Genomic DNA, 16,669 nt, shown 5'->3' on the forward strand with positions numbered 1-16,669 from the left:
ATAAAGCAATTCTCATTGAATATTTGTCTCTGGAATCCACATGACTAGTTTTTATTGTCCTGCTAGGAATCCTACCTAATAATAGAGTAATATGCAAATTGACTACACCTTCGCTACGCCTAAGCCACGCCCACCAGCCAATCAGGAGCAAATATGCAAATAAACCCAACCAAGATGGCTACAGCCACTGAGAGCGGGAGGGAGGCTTGGGTTTCCGCAGTAACAAAAGAAGCCATCCTGTTGCCGGCCTAAGCCTCCACTCAAGGCTACAAAGTTTCAATTATAGAAGGTAAATAAATTCCAGATACCAGGGCCTCCTCTTGGGTCACCAGGGGGCATGGCCAGCCTGCAAACCACCACAGGCCCCTTGCTCAGGCTGCCCCACGCCCCAAGGGAACCCCAACCCTTCAGGGCAAACCAGTCAGCCGCCACCCATGCACCAGGCCTCTATCCTATCTAATAAAAGTAATATGCAGATTGACCATCACTGCAACACACAATATAGCTGCCCCCATGTGGTCAAAGATCCTGCCCCCATGTGGACACAAGATGGCCAGCAGGGGAGAGCAGTTGGGAGGCACCAGGCCTGCAAGGGAGGGCAGTTGGAGGTGATCAACCATGCAGGGGAGGGCAGTTAGGGGTGACCAGGCCGGCAGAGGAGGGAAGTTGGGGGCAAACAGGATGGCTGGGGAGCAGTTAGGCATCAGGCTGGCAGCAGAGTGGTTAGGGGGTGATCAGGCTGGCAGGCAGAAGCGGTTAGGGGCAATCAGGAAGGCAGGCAGATGATCAGTTGGGAGCCAGCAGTCCTGGATTGTGAGAGAGATGTCCGACTGCCCATTTAGGCCCGATCCCGGATCCCAGATTAGAGAGGGTGCAGGCTGGGCTGAGAGACATGCCCCCCCTCCGTGCACAAATTTCGTGCACCAGGCCTCTAGTAAGTGTATAAAGATGAGCAAGATAAACATGGTCCTTCTATTTGACAGTACAGTAATGACAGATTAAGTGTTTTACACTTAAAAAGTAAAAATCTTAACTTTTATTATACTTATTCCAATATTGTTGTTTTCTCTGGAGATCTTTCCTTAGTTAATGTGTATCTTAAACTAAAGAGATCTCATCAATTTTAATACAAGAATATAAACTAAAATGCAAAGCAAAAAAACTTTGGGGAAATAGCTTTCATTTATTTTCAATAAAGTAAGTCCCAAGCCTCTAGTTCTTTATGGGAAGCTTCCCAAGGCAGGAGGATTTTTCAGTCCAACAAAATTAACAATGTCACTACCGCAGGACCATCACTCATTCTGCTGTATATTTTCTTGGCTCTCCTCTTCTCCATTTGACTAAGATGATCCATTTGTCTTCTGATAATGAATGGGCTTCCTCTTCCTTACAGCCACTAGCATAAGTCACTGAAACTTGCCCAAGACACGTTTAAAGTTCATTTGCTTTGGGAATTTTTTGAATCTTGCATAGTTGATGAAAATACATTTATAATCAGGATGCAATTACAAGTGTGTTTGTGTAAGTATGGTGTGTGTGTGTGTGTGTATGTGTGTGTGTGTGTGTGTAGGCTTTGTCTTTGAAATATAGGCAGTGGCCTTTTAATGTTGTAATGCATGGTCAGGCTATAGTTGCTATGGAAACAATAACCAAATTTCCTGACATTTGAGGGTAGGGAAATGCTGTGGTGGCTGCTGTGATCGAAGTTGAAAGATTGCTGATAATATTAAAGTAGCTTAAAGAGTAAGGAGCTTTTTCTACCTTAATATTCAGATCAGAGCAATCAGCTCTTCCCCAGTGTCTCCCAATTATATCTATCAAGGCCAGGCTGAAGGTTTACTAATATTGCTTTAATTATTATTTTATACTCAGTTTATTTTGGATAATGGATGAGTGGGATTTTGGAGTTCTTGATTATAGTTGCTATATAATTTTTACATAGTATAAAGTCATTCTTTGTGGTAATGGAACACATTATATCCAGATTAATGTCCACAGAAGACAACATTGCTATTAAGATAACAAAATGCATGCTTTTGTTTGGAATGTGATACCTGGAAATACAAGTTGATCAGTCCAATGAATACATTTAATACATTCTCTGTTTAAAAGGGATCATTTCTAGGACCTCTATGACTCCTCTGGAGTTTCTCTGTAGCTTCCAGTACAGCACAGATATTTTTTCATCGTTAAGGTTTATAAGATGCACCATATGAGAAGTTCACATATCTGTGTATATTCTGTTCATACTACATATCAGGAGAATATGAGACAAGTATGGAATATGGGGAGTGGCCTAATTGCCCTAATTGCTTAGTGAGGGTCCTCTGTGTCTAATACAATGTTACGCTCTGTGGATGTGGACAAGATGTGGATAAGAAATGATTCCTGTTTTCAAGAACTGGTTTTGCCACATGAGGAGAGAATACATGCAGAGTGCTCATTGAGTGGGGACGTTGCAGGAGGTAAGCCAACAAATGCAGCCGAATATAAAGGCAGGAAGTGAGTCCAATCGAATGGGCAGATCAAGAAGCTAAAGAGGAAGCAGAACTTGAGATGGAACCCAAAGGAAGGGCAGACCTTGTTAAGAGGGAAGACTATGTTTGGTGTTAGTAAACTTCAGAACTTATAAGTATACTGTACATATTCTTTTGAATGTCATGTTATATTAAAATAGAGACAAGGTAAAGCAAATGGTGTGAGCAAAGGTGCAGAGGGGGCATGGTCTAGTGGTTAAGGGACATTGAGTAGTTTGGTTATGCTGGGGAAGTAGACGGTTCTATTAGATATTCTCAGGTAATGAAGATGTTCAGGGAATTATGGGGGCTGTGAAGGACAGGTTAGAAAATCTGGGATTTTGTAGATACCAAATGACATTGAGGGCCACAGGGCATGAACAGTATTAATTTGATGTCAAAGCGAAGACACTAAAATGGTGATAAACATAGTGAATTGTCTTCCACTGCTTGGCAAGAAGTTACCAGTCAGTAAATGCAAGTTGAGTTTGGGTGCAAATAAAACCAATATGACACCAAAAAAACGTTTGGCATTGTAGCTGATATACTGTAGTTGTTAAAACTTGTTGACACTTGTTTGACTCCTCCATAGCACTTTCTTAAGATTTTTTCCTGTGGGTTATTGTCACTTCAGGCTTCTTTAATATGGATGAGTTGAAAAGAAGAGGTTTTAAAAGTCTAGTTTTTCTGCATATGAAGTTGTATAAAGTATGTACAATATGGTAGGAGCCTTGAGTGAGTTATAATCAGATTTTTATTTCATACTGAGAAATGGGCCCACCTTGATTTCATACAGATGATGACATCGTTGTCTCAACGCTTCTCAATACTCATCAGGAAAATTGTTGAGGATGGATTTAGCATTCTCAACTCTCAGGGTTTTCCAGAAACACAATGGATAATTCGTCTCTGAGTTAATACATACTTTTTGCTTCTGATTTAGGGCAGTCATAGAATGAGACTAAACACCTTTGGGACAAAGTAGTAGAATATTATACAGGTTATGTTTGTGGGTGTTTGTTTTCAAAATTAAGTGTATTTTTAAAATGGACAATCTTTTCATCTTTCTTCTCCCCCCAACCCCCAAAGGATCTTCTTAAGAAATGCTACTCTGCCAAGGCATCTTACCTCTTCCAGCAGGATAAATTCTATGATGTCAGCTACGACACAGGAGACAAGTCTATCCAATGTAGCAGGAGAGCAGATGCATTCAAGTTCTGGATGACTTGGAAGGCCCTGGGCACATTAGGCCTCGAAGAAAGAGTTAATCGTGCTCTTGCATTATCTAGGTACTTGCGTGTGTGTGTGTGTGTGTGTGTGTGTGTGTGTGTGTGTGTGTGTGTGTGTCTATAATAGACTCAGTGACAGTAACATTTGCGAAGTCTGTACATATTATTTCATTTGTGCATTTCTTCTTTTATCTGATAACTATTTTTTTCCAGTACCTACTATGTGTTAGGAATTGTGAACAAAGTACTCCTACCCACTGCCCTCCAGGATCCTAGCCTATAAGAAATTTATTCTGGTGCCAAAGCAGATAAAAATACAGGTGAACCTACTTTTTTGTTAAAGGAAGGTGCAGGGTGCTCCAGACCACTCAGCAGGGTTCCCCAGTATATTCATGAGGGTCACTGGCAGAGGCTTTCTGTGGGAAGCAACATTCAACTAAGACACAATAAAGAAAGGACAGAAGAAGAATCCAGGCAGAGGGAATAGCAGGCCTAGATTTCCAGATGTGAGAGAGATCATGGTGACTTCAAGGACCCAAATAGCAGATCTTGAGCCTGTGGGGCTGGTGTAAAGGCATCAAGATAAAGGTAAAGTGGAAGCCCCAGAGCTGCTTGCCTTGTTGTAACATTAGAGACAAAGCTTTTGAACCCATTTTCAAAGACATTTGAAGAGCTCTTGATATATGCATTGGACACATCTATCACCTGAACAGAACTCTGCTGCTAAGCTTGGATCAGTGGGTACCAATGGGAAGGCCATGACCAAATTTACTTTTAAATGTGACTTGTTGGGCCTGAACTTCATAGGGTTAACCTTCATGATGTTAAAAAATAAAACATTTGAACATTTAAAATAGTATTTAAAAATAGGGAGATTTGTTAAAAATCTAGATTTTGGGCTTCTATTCAGAATGCTCTCAATCCCACATGGTGACAAGCTGCTGAACATGACACCCGACTCTCGGGAGAAGCATCGTTCCCTCCACTCCTCCTGTTTCTTATCTAGCTCATTTTACTATAGCTTAGAGGTGCTAGCTCTACCATGTATAAGCCCTTCATGACTTGGGAAAGTTTTTTAAACTTTCTGTACCTCAGTTTCACCCCAGTAACATGGAGATAACAACAGTGTCTAACTCAAATAATTGTGATGAGGATTAAATGAATTAATATGTGTAAACACTCAGAACAGTGCCTGGCTGGCATATGCTACCTGCTATATGAGCTTTAGTTTCAGTTTTTTGTGTGTTTTGTTTTTACCTGCTTGCCACTACAGGCATCAGAGTTTATGATCTCTGGCTTGAATAATCTCTCCTTCTTCACTCCCTGTTTACATTTCACTTGCAAAGCCTGAAGTGTCTCCCTAGAGACTTAAAACAATTTCTTTCTTCTATACTGGGGGAGTGGTATGGGTGCTCTCTGCAACACTGTGTGCAACAGCAATACTCTGAACATCACTGCAGATTGTCTGGAAACTCAGTATCCTATACAATAGGAGAGGAATATGCTAATTATCCACTACCCCATGAGGCGTAACGACCGACCACGTAACAATCAGTGGAGAGCTACAGGACAGGGCAGGGCAGCAAACGATGAGGGGGGGCAGGGGGAGCTACAGGAGGGTGGGGCAGCAGGCAGAGAGCTACAGGAGGATGGCAGCGACCTACTGGTGCATGGATTCGTGCGCAGGGTTACTAGTCTTATAATAATAATAATGATTTACTCGTAGGTCTGCAACTTGGCTGGAGTGGCTTTATCTCATACTATGGTGGCTGGGGGGTAGAGGGAAGCAGACTGGGTCTACTCTCCACATGTCTTTCATTGTCCTTGGGTCAGCAGGCTAGCCGGAGCGTGTTCTTGTAATGGGGCTGACTGAAGCCCAATAAGGCAAGCCCGCTTTAACCTCCTGGTTGCATCATATCTACTAGCATTCCAGTGGCCAAAGCAAATTTCATGGCCAATCTCAATGTCAAAAGACAGGAAGTACAGTCTGTAATTTTGCAGGAAGAACTGCAAAAGTACATGCAAAGGACTTGGATATAAGGACAGGTGAAGAGATGGCTTTGGCACTTTCTGGTGATTGTGTAGTTTGAAAAATCTGCAAATATGTGTCTGGTACGATTGTTTTGGTGGTAAGTGACAGAAGCCTTAACTCCAGGTATCATAAGTAAAGAAAGATAATTTATTATCTCGTATTACTTTTAAGCTAGTATAGTGACGACTTCTGGAATGGCTTATTCAAGGGGCTTAAACAATATCACCCGACCTCAGTTTATCTCCATCTATCAGGTCTGTTCTCCTTCATGTTTGGTTTCTTCCTATGTAGGAAGGCAGCTGCCAGGAGTGTCAGATCTACATCCTCCCAAACTCAAGGTCAAGGTAAAAAGGAGAGACGTTTCCTCTCTCAATAACCTCGAAGAAATGTATAATCCTTTCTGTGTGGAGCAAGCATCCACCTCAGAATCAGTCACTGTTTTTAGGGAAAGGTGCTACTCTCATTGGTCATGCTGAGCCACAGGCCCTCCCTTGGCTCTAGAGAGACTGCCACTTCCTCCTATAGAACATATACTGAAACTAGGTGAGCGGTGTGCTTTTAGTAGAAGTGGGGCTAAAGTGCTTCGGTCAGAAGTAGGGAGATAACTACCCGGAGGTGAAAAAAAATGGAACTGTCTACCGTAAATATTCATAGTTGCTCACTAAAAGTTCAGAAATCTCTGTTCACTTTTTTTGTATTTTCTCATACCATTCAAGTGTGGTAGAATCTCTGCATTATTTTTTCTAAGCCGCTGAGTAATTCAATAACAGGTGTCATGAAACAGGCGAGATATAAATATTTGATGATTGTATTTATTATAAAGTTAACATTCATCTCAGGGTAGAAGTTAATTTATAGTCAAAGGAGTTTTTCTCATTTTTGCAGAGAAATATCACAGGAGGATAAATGTTAACATTTCAGTTCAATTCAGCAACACTTATTGTTTATAAATGTTTGTCAAGTTGAATTGAATGGAATTAACATTTCAGTGAGCATTGCTGCAGACTCTGTGACCTATATTTAATATTTGAAAAATAATCCCTTCTCTTTCATGCTGTTACTCATAATAGTTTTTTTCCCCCTTAATATTCCACATTCTTGATATCTAACACTCTATTCCTGGAGTAAGCAAAAGTTATTCTGTTTTCCAACCCCTAATACCAAGCAAAAGGTAAGTCGTTTTACAGATATCACTTTGAATGAATATAAAATTATAAACTTGGAGAAAATTATTCTAGGATTAAGAATTATATTAAGATAGCAATATAAGGTCTTTATTTTCATGATTTTTATTTCCTTTTAAATTGGTTGACTGGTTTGTGGTTCTGCTCTTTAGGGGAAAAAATGGAACATTTTCTCAATTCTGGGAGCTAATCTGTGTCCTTGAGTCAGTGTGTAGTGGTCTAGAAATAAAATGTCTCTTGGGAGGGGAAAAAATAGCCTCAATTTGTAATGTCTGCCAATTTCCAGTTGTGGCTTACAAAATTCCAGAATATTTAACAATTAGCTCTCACTAGCCAGTAAAATCTAGCACTAGAACACCATTGATTTTGTGAGCCAGCATATTCAGTTCAGACCACTGACTGGTGAGAGTTAAAATACCATTTCCCACCACACCCACTGACCCTAGACCACCTGCTTTAGATTTTTGTAATAAAAATGATTCTCATTCATGGCGTTAGGCTCTCCTTGGTATAACTTCTCTAATTTATGGCTAACACTTTTGTTTCCTAGAAGTATAATATCCTTCAGCAGATAAGAACTCTAGCAAAGTAAAGATGCAAATGAGAATTGTGTTACTCTTTGGAGTGCACCTCTATTATCAGCAGTCTAACGTAGCTAAGATATCCATTTCCCTAGGCCCTAGGTCAGGTGTCTTAAATACCTGGAAAAGCTGTGCGACTCTACCCTTGGCACGTTGCAGTAAGGATTGCACTGACCGTATAGAAGCAATGTTTTCATGTTCCTGAATCAAAATGGAGCTTAGTGTTGAAATTTCCATGTTGACTTTAAGACTTAAGGGCCCGATTTTGATGTACCTACGGACTGCCATCACCTTGATCAGGTAGCTTGCTCCCTCTTCCCCTGGAGAGCAGGAACAGACATTATGATTCCTATGTTACCAGTTGTCAGAGATCCAGCAAGAAGGAAACATGTATTGCCTAGAAGATGGGAAGGCTTTCCTAATTTTCTTTCGACCCTTGTCATCCCAGTTGATGACCGCACATTTCTCAGAAGAAATATTAATGACTAAAAACTTGCTTTCTCCTTGGCTTGTTTGAAAATCAGTCGTGTTGGAAACCTAAAGCAGCACACAATTGAAACCCAAGGGGCTGAGGTTTAAAATCACCATCTCCAGCACAAGGCAGGAGATTGTGCATCTCAGATTTCTGCCTAAGAAAGTGGAAAATGTTTCACAATGCCCAGGGCAACCTGTTGCTGAGGGCACCTTCCAGCCTTTTGGTATGGCACTCAGGTTAAATGGATATTCACTAAGGGGTAATTTTTAAAGCAATCTAGAAGAGTCACGTACATAGGCCTTTTCAACAACAAGAAACAGCTCACAAACTCCCATTCTGCTGTTGCTAGGTCTCCAATGTATCATTTATCTATCCCCTTGACACACGTCTCTGTAATTCCTCCAGTGGAATTTATTTCACTGACTTGCATGAATACTGAGGGATTTACTGTTGTCAGTATGGAAAAGGTGAGCAGTTACACAGTGGCACTTTGGTGCTAATGTGTTTCTCCAGGTGACAGGAGGAGAGTCCAAAAGACTATTAATGGCTGATGTTTTCAATTTTTTATATTGGTAATTTTTTTGTAAATCACCATTGCAGTAGAATGTAGTAGGTAGGTGTTTGTGATGAATCACAAGCCATGCATTATGGCTTAATGTATGCAGAGCATACAGAAAGCAGATGGAAAGAACTCCCAGGAGTTCTGCAAGGCTCCATGTATCAGAAAAAAATGTCAAGTGAGGAGATGAGCCCTGGAGAGAAACTTGGTTCAGAGTGCTCCGTGAAGACTAAGTGGCTGGTGAATTGAGAAAGGGACTAGAAAGGCTGTTTCCAGAAAGGACAATGAAATGCAAAAATATTAAACTCATTAACAAATCATAGACTTGAGGGTATCTGACATCAGAAGCACATTTTTAAGCAAAGGATGGGAACGTGTTTCAGAGCAAGATTGTCATGAGTGTATGCTTCAAAATCAAGCCAGAATCTTCATATAATGAGTTTTTTACCCAGTAGGTTTGGTGAAAACTCTTGCTGATGTATTTTTTTCTCTCTTTTTTTGCTAAGCTTAGTGAGGACAGTGGTGATTTTTATGAAGTTATTGTTGTTCCTTGAACCTATTTACCTGGATGCTTTTTGGTCAAAGTGGTTTATGGTTCCTGCATTATGTCCCAAAAATCAATGTACATCTTTTTTTTTTTTTTTCTGGCTGGCATCAGATAAGAATAGTTTTTTTAAAATGTATTTCATCTCTAGGCTGTTTCCATATATTGAAAAGAAAAGTGTGAGGAATAAATCATTCCTATGAATGTAGGAAGAAGTGACTCAAAACCTTATTTTGATTCCCTCTCAAAACTCATTTTATTTAAGCTTTAAAAAAAAAAAAAAGGGTAAGGTACCCTGTAGAAGAGGCACTTGTAAACTAGCATTTCTAAAACTATGCTCTGTGGGATAATAGACTTCCAGAACATCGTAATAAATGTTCTTCCAAAAAAAATATTTTCATGGTCAAATATGCTTGGGAAATGCTAACTACTACATTATTTCTCTCTTGGAGATTCAGTGTTCATTAGCACATTAAGGACTCTGAGGAGGGCTTGTAATATAGAAACATTTTTAACTTTGCTTTAACCAGAAGCAGACACTGTTAATTGTTCACCCAACAAAAATGCTCCCCTTTTTCTTGCCAACAGAACCTTGATTTTGTGTAGGTAGGAACATTACAGCTGGGAACATTGGTCCAAGCCAATTCCCATTGCCAACAATTAGTTCAGGGATGGGTATATGACTCAGCTTCAGTCAATAAGATACAGGAAGAATTCTGTGCAGGCATCTGGGGGAAATAGTCTTACGTAAATAGAGAAAAATTAAGTAAAACCACTTTTGCTCCAGCTCTTTCTCTTTCTTCTTGGGACACTGTTGTATAAGGATGTGATGTATGGAGCTGTATCAGATAGCTTGATGAACATGAAAAAATGTACTAATGCTGAGCATATGGCTGGCTGAAATGACAGGAAATGTCTACTTCTTAATGATAGCATTGAACCACCGAACCAGCTCAATAAACGTCCTTATGAATTAAGCCAAGGATATTTCTCATTGTAGACGACAGCAATGCCATTGCTCAGATACATTTGGCAATGGAACCCCTTCATGTGGGAAAGCTATTGACATGGTGTGTCGTAGAGCATGGAATTGTTATAATAGCAACTCTGCACCCGAGAGACCTCTACTCTCAACTCAGTTGGAGTGTTAACCCTGGCTCTGAGAGTGACTGCAGTGGGGACATTGACCCTCAGGCAAAACCAGGTCCACATGGTTAGCAAAGAGCAGAGTCTTAATTTAAACGGTTCAGCTCTGTTTTAGGCTGCCTTTCTCCCACGAGCAGCTCTAGCCAGTTTGGCAGAAATATTTTAAATTGAGACTATAGGTAGTGTGTGTAAGTTTCATACAATCATAATTTCTTAGGGAAGGATTTTACCAATCTAGCGTCACATCTCCATTACATGCGTGAGTAAACTGAGGCAGGCTCAGGAGGCTAAGAAATTTGCTCCGTCCCAGAGTTGATTAGCTACATCACTAGAATCCTCTGCAGTCGTCCTGAGGACCTCTGGAGATACGAAGTGTTTCGTAGCCTCAAGGTGTCCAGGATTAGTGAAGGCTTCCTCGGGATGAGATCACAATGGCGTCGGCTTCTGAGTTAACAGCTAGTCTGTAGGTTTCTGCCTGAGCAGGTGAGGAAAAGCGTGGTTCGCAAGCTTTCCTTGTCTAGATTGTATATGTCTATGTTGTTTTGTGCTTTACGTTTTATCTTTTGTTCAGTACCTTTTCAAAATTGCACAAGTAACCACATCTATGAAACTTTGCAAAGAAATATAAAAAGAGAGTTAATAATTTCTACCTCCCCCGTTGCATTGCATTTTTCCTTTTCTTAGGTAATCATTAACAATTTACTAAGCATCCTTTCATACTTTACTATGTGATCATACATAATTGTGGATAGGGATTACTTTTGCTCTCCTTTTTTATAATTTCTTAGAAAATAGAATCATAGTATCCACATTTTTTAGTTTTTTGCTTTTACCTCTTACTAAAATATCATAAGAATATGTGTGGTTTAATCAAAGTAGACATAATCCATTTTTATTAATAGCTGCATCATATTACATTGTATTGCCATAATACATTTTATTTTACCGTTTGCCAATTTCTGGACATTAATCTTGTTTCTAGTTATTCTGTATGGAATACACACACATATAGATTTAGATACAATAATGTATATATGTACATATACATATAAAGATACATATGTGTATGTGTGTATATAATAGTGATTATTTTTTCCCTTGGTAGATCAGCATCACTAAAATGGCTGGCTGCATCAGAAGATATGATTATTATTAATTTTAAAAGGTTTTTAGCAGCTTTCTGTCACATTTTCACTGGTTTTAGGTCTTGTCTCTCTTATATTTTATTTTTATATCACATGAGCAACATGGTTCAGTATTGTTTTAACTTGCCCTTCTTTGATTACCAGTGATCTTGAGCATATTTTCTGATGTTTACTAACCATTGGATTGGTTTTAGCAGAAGTTAGGAGTGTGCTGAAGGTTCAAAACATTACAGCTACATAACATCTCCTGAAAAAAATACTCAGGGAAAGAAGTATGTAAAACGTGTGTGTGTGTGTGTGTGTGTGTGTGTGTGCGCGCGCGCGCGCGCGCGCATTCCCAATATTATTGTTCAAAATAAAGGGTCTATATTATCTAGCTAATAATGGTAAAATTTCATAAGACTTTGTATCATTTAAAGATGATATAACTTATTTGCTAAACACCAATATTTAACCTTATATGAAGAACTATATAAGCAAGTTTGGGAAAAAAGAACTGAGTCCATTTTCACATTCTACAATAGCCTTTATAGCAAATGAACATAATGATAATAACCACCCTCATTTTCACAGTTTCTATACTTAATAATTTGTTAATGTCTGATTAAAAAATTTTTTTTACAACAGCATTTTGAGACGAGAAAAGTAGATTGTGTTATTTCAGTTCTATAGGGAAGGGAATTGAGGCCTGAGAAGAGCATTTTTTTTTGTTGTCCTTAAATATTAATTGAATATGTGTCATTTAGTGACAGGATCACATTTCATGTGGTTGTACCGTAACTCCTTATGACTGACTGGACCATAGTTTTCAAAGCCAGTCCTCGTTCTTGGATGTGATGTCCCTTCCTTCCTTCTTTCCTTCCTTTCCCTTTTCTTTTTCTCTCTTTGCTATTACATATAAAATCACAATAAATACCCTAGCAAGTACATTTTTGTCAGCACCCCTAATCACCTCCTTACATTTGACACCCAAATTTGAAATATTGAGTCAAGTGTTACAAACCTTTCAAGGCTCATGACCAAATCACTAGTTTTCAAGGCCAACCATTTCAGAAGCTTTCTCTTTTTATACAGACAACTAGAGGCCCAGCGCACGATTAAATCATGCATGTGTAGGGTTCCCTAGGCATAGCCTGCCATCAGGGCCATGTCCGCCGCCCCGCGACACCTCGCACGCTCCGCAGATGGTTGCTGCCGACACTCCACGACGCTCCGCTGATGCTGCCGGTGCCCGGGGGTGGGGTGTTGAGGGTGGGCGAAGGGCCCGTGAGGTGCTCCATGCACCTCCTGGTGACTGGTCATTTGGTTGTTCCGGCGTTCCGGCCACAGGCCTTTTATAATATAGATAATCAATCCCAGGGAAGGGGTGTCAGTGTTAATTTACTTTATATTCTCAATGTCATTTCAGTCTTTTCTCCATCAGATTCCATATCTCATGTATCTGTGTCCTTTGATTGTGGTGTGATAATTCTCTTTTCCCTGACATTCAAAATGACTTCAGAGACAGTTCACAATGGCTATAACCTGCTTACTTGAACAAGAGAAAGTTATTCTTCCCTCTGTCCTGCCTTGGACAAGATGACGCTCAGCTTCCTTGATCTTGAATGAAATTACAAGCAGGACTACACACCAAAAACTCTTTCTCCCCAAGCCAGCTAGGTAAATTAAGTACCTATGCTAAATACCTCACTAGAATGTGAATGAGAACTCCACATGTTCAGAGATATATAGCCAATCTACTTTGTGTGGATTTCATAATGGGGTGAAAGTCTGATGCTAACATGTGAGATAGACATCATCTCATCCAAAAATGTGTCTTTTTATTCAGGCCCCAGGAGATTGCAATAGGTTCAGGAGTATCTGCCAAATCCATACCTTTGCCTATACCTCTACCCTTATTTATTTCTAAGCCTCATATTTCTAAGCCTTGTCTCTGATCCAGAAATAACAGTTTTGTCATGTCAGTCATGTTCATGGACTTTTTAGATTTCAGATTATAAATATTATTGTGGGGTTTTTTTTAGGTACCTGGTAGAAGAAATCAAGAAAAGAGAAGGATTCAAGTTGCTGATAGAAGTAAGTACGGAACTGTGCCTATGATTTTGTCACTCAGCAGTGATGAAGGTAGTAATTTTCCAATCTATTATATTTCATTGGTTTTTGTGTTGCAGACTTAGAAACAAGTCATTAGCTTAATTCAGAGAGTCCATTATGTTAATTTACTCTATTAGTGAGTGTTTTTCCTTTGTTGGATTCAGAGAACACACTTGCCTTTACATATTGAAAATTAAAGTGCTCAATAATAATTACCAAGGATAATACTGAATAAATTATGTCCTCTGTCCTGATATATAAATTGCATAATGATTGTACTGCAAATATTCAACTGTACTATAGTGGTGCCTGCATGTGAAAAATCAATTAAGCGAATGTACAATAATGCTTATAGATTTCTCTTTTCATAAAATAATGAGAGCATATTAGCTTTGGAGCAATGGAAAAATAAGTCATTTTGTTGTTGGATTATTTGCTAGACACAAGAAATAGGTGGTTACAAAGATAGAGAATATTTCCCCCCATAAATTTATGATTAGAAAATATGAGGAATATTATTTAATTCTGATTTTTAAGAAATATAAAGTGTGAGAAATATAAAGTGATTTTTAAGAAATATAAAGTCTTAGATCTTCTTATAAGTAGCATATGCTCAATAGCAATTTTTAAAATATATTTTTATTGATTTCAGAGAGTAAGGGAGAAGGATAGAGATAGAAACATCAATAATGAGAGAAAACCATTGATCAGTTGCCTCCTGCATGTCCCCATCTGGGGATTGAGCCCACAAACCAGGCATGTGCCCTGACCAGGAATAGAACTGTGATCTCCTAATTCATAGGTCAATGCTCAACCATTGAGCAACACCAGCCAGGCTCAATAGCAATTTTAACCTAATATAAAAATTTCTCTTTTCATAAAATAATGAGAGCATATTAGCTTTGGAGCAATGGGAAAATAAATCATCTAGATATTGCAGTGTAGGAACCTATTTTGTATATAAGCATTCTAGCTATTTTTTGATATTTATTTAGCAAGATTTATTGAACAATTTCTGTGTGCCAGGCCCAGTTCTAGGCACTGGAGATATAAGACAGGAAAGTTTCCTGCTCTCATGGTTCTTACAGTCAAATGAAAAGTGATAGGCAATAAATAAGCCAATTAATACATAGGAAGTATCAGATAGTGAGAAATCTTAGGAAAACAAATTAATTCATCTATATATATAAAAGCCTAAGCCACCGAGTGACCAGTGGATCGGTCACTATGATGTGCACTGACCACCAGGGGATCGACGCTCAACGGATCGGGCTCCCTCCTGTCTGGATTGGGCCTGTGGGGATCGGGCCAAAACTGGCTCTCCAACATCTCCTGAGGAGTCCCGGATTGTGAGAGGGTGCAGGTCAGGCCGAGGGACCCCACCAGTGCATGAATCTGTGCACTGTTCCTCTAGTACGAGATAATCTAGTATACAACTAAATAATTAGACAGTTACGGATGTGATAAGTGAAAAGTTAAAGCTGATAATGTGCAGCAGGCTAAATAGGCATCTCAGACAGTGATTAAAGAAAAATTGAATTTATTTAAGGAAAAGGGGTTGGGGGATGGGGATATCCAAAGGGAAGGGGGCTACACAGCACTGAGCTAAAGGGTATTGGGGTCAAAAGGGTAGGATGGCAGCAAAAATGTACTTAGGACAATGAAACCAGGAAGGTCATAGAAGAAGCAACAGGAAAGCCTAGGCTGGGCTGCTTTGGGCTGTCTTGAGAAGTCAGAGAAAAGGGCCTTGGAGATAGGTTTGGGGGGTTGGGAGGTTAGCCTGGGACGAGCTGCTGCTTCTCATTACTCCCTTGGTTGCAAGCCTCATGGGGTCCCTTAGAGGCTGGGGGATACTTGCCTGTGGGGAAATGTAAGCGGGGAGGGAATGGCATGAGTATGAACCTTGGAGGGAGAGTTCACACTGGGCCCTTTGTCCTGAGCATATCTCTCTCTTGCAAGTGGAAATCTTAGGGGAGGGTCTTAATAGAATATTCATCAGTTTTCCAGGTGTGCTCTTTTAGGGTCATGGTCTCCACTGATTGGTCAGTGCCAGTGCAGGGGGATCATTAGTCAATGTAGCTGGTCCTGAGGCAGCTATTGTGTCAATTGTCTGGTTTTGCTGCTTTTCTGGGCCTGGAGCTGAAATACAAGGCCTAGATGGTATCTTTAGGGAGGAAAAGGTCAGGGGGTCTAAACCGCCTGACCAGCGATATGAAAGATCTGGGGTTCAAACTGCATGACCAGTGATATGCAAGGGGAGGATAAGTTATCCTGGGGCCGAGGTTCTTATGTTCCCAGTTTTGCCCCTTGCTAGGCATCCAGGGCTTTCTGTCCCGATGAGTTTCTGTACCAGGCCAATTGTTCTTACTCTGCTCAGGTCTAACAGTAAGTACTATAATGGAAATAAGTAGGATGAAATGCTAAAACAAGAACTGAGTGTGGGTGGCTTCTTAGCTTTGGGTAGTCCCTCTGACGTTATCTTTGAGCTGACACCTGAATAATGGTATACAGCATGCCTTGTCTGAAGGAAAGGCATTCTAGGTAGAGTCAATAAACAATGGCAAAGGCTTAAGGCTGAAAAGAGTTCTATGTGTTTGAGGAGCCAAAAGAAGGTATATTAAGCAAGGGGTGCAAGTTGCAGTGTTTGATGAAGTTGGAGAGGTGGGTAGAGAGATCAGTTGGAATCAGCTAGATCTTTGGCTTTTATTCCAAGTGTAATCGGAGAAATTTTCAGGAGACAGGAGCCTGACATCCATTTAAAAAGATCATGCAGGGTGTCTTGGGAAGAGAGGAATAGGGAGAGGGTAGGGTGAAGACAGGATGAGGAAAGAATAAATGAGACAAATTGGAGACTTGTAGTAGTCCAGGTCTTTAGACAAGTTTTGGAAACCCTGCTCCAGAGAATTCTGACTGTGGCTTCTACCACTATCCACAAGGGAGTTCAAATTTCCTGAAAAGTAGTGGTATAGAGACTTGTAAAGATAGCAAAAGAACCCATATTTAAATGACTTTCTGGTAACACTTCAAAGAATCAAGAAGATAAATTTCAAATGTAAGGCATTCTATAGGACAACTGACCTGATTTCTTTAACAGAAACATAAGGAGAACATGGTGTTAATCACTTTAGGTTCAAAGAGACTGAAGAAGCATAGCAACCAAATGC

At 39.9% G+C, this 16,669-nt stretch overlaps 1 protein-coding gene across 1 annotated transcript in view; it reads left to right on the forward strand.

Annotated features, from left to right (window-relative positions):
- GADL1 (glutamate decarboxylase like 1) overlaps positions 1-16,669 on the forward strand; it is a 115,503-nt gene that overhangs the window by 57,947 nt on the left and 40,887 nt on the right. The window contains exons 12-13 of the mRNA XM_008153863.3: positions 3,606-3,805; positions 13,436-13,487. Coding sequence (XP_008152085.2) covers positions 3,606-3,805; positions 13,436-13,487 — 252 coding nt within the window. The remainder of the gene's footprint in view (positions 1-3,605; positions 3,806-13,435; positions 13,488-16,669) is intronic.

The sequence above is a fragment of the Eptesicus fuscus genome, chromosome 18 (genome assembly GCF_027574615.1).
Source record: "Eptesicus fuscus isolate TK198812 chromosome 18, DD_ASM_mEF_20220401, whole genome shotgun sequence".
In the NCBI taxonomy this organism is placed as follows: Eukaryota; Metazoa; Chordata; class Mammalia; order Chiroptera; family Vespertilionidae; genus Eptesicus; species Eptesicus fuscus.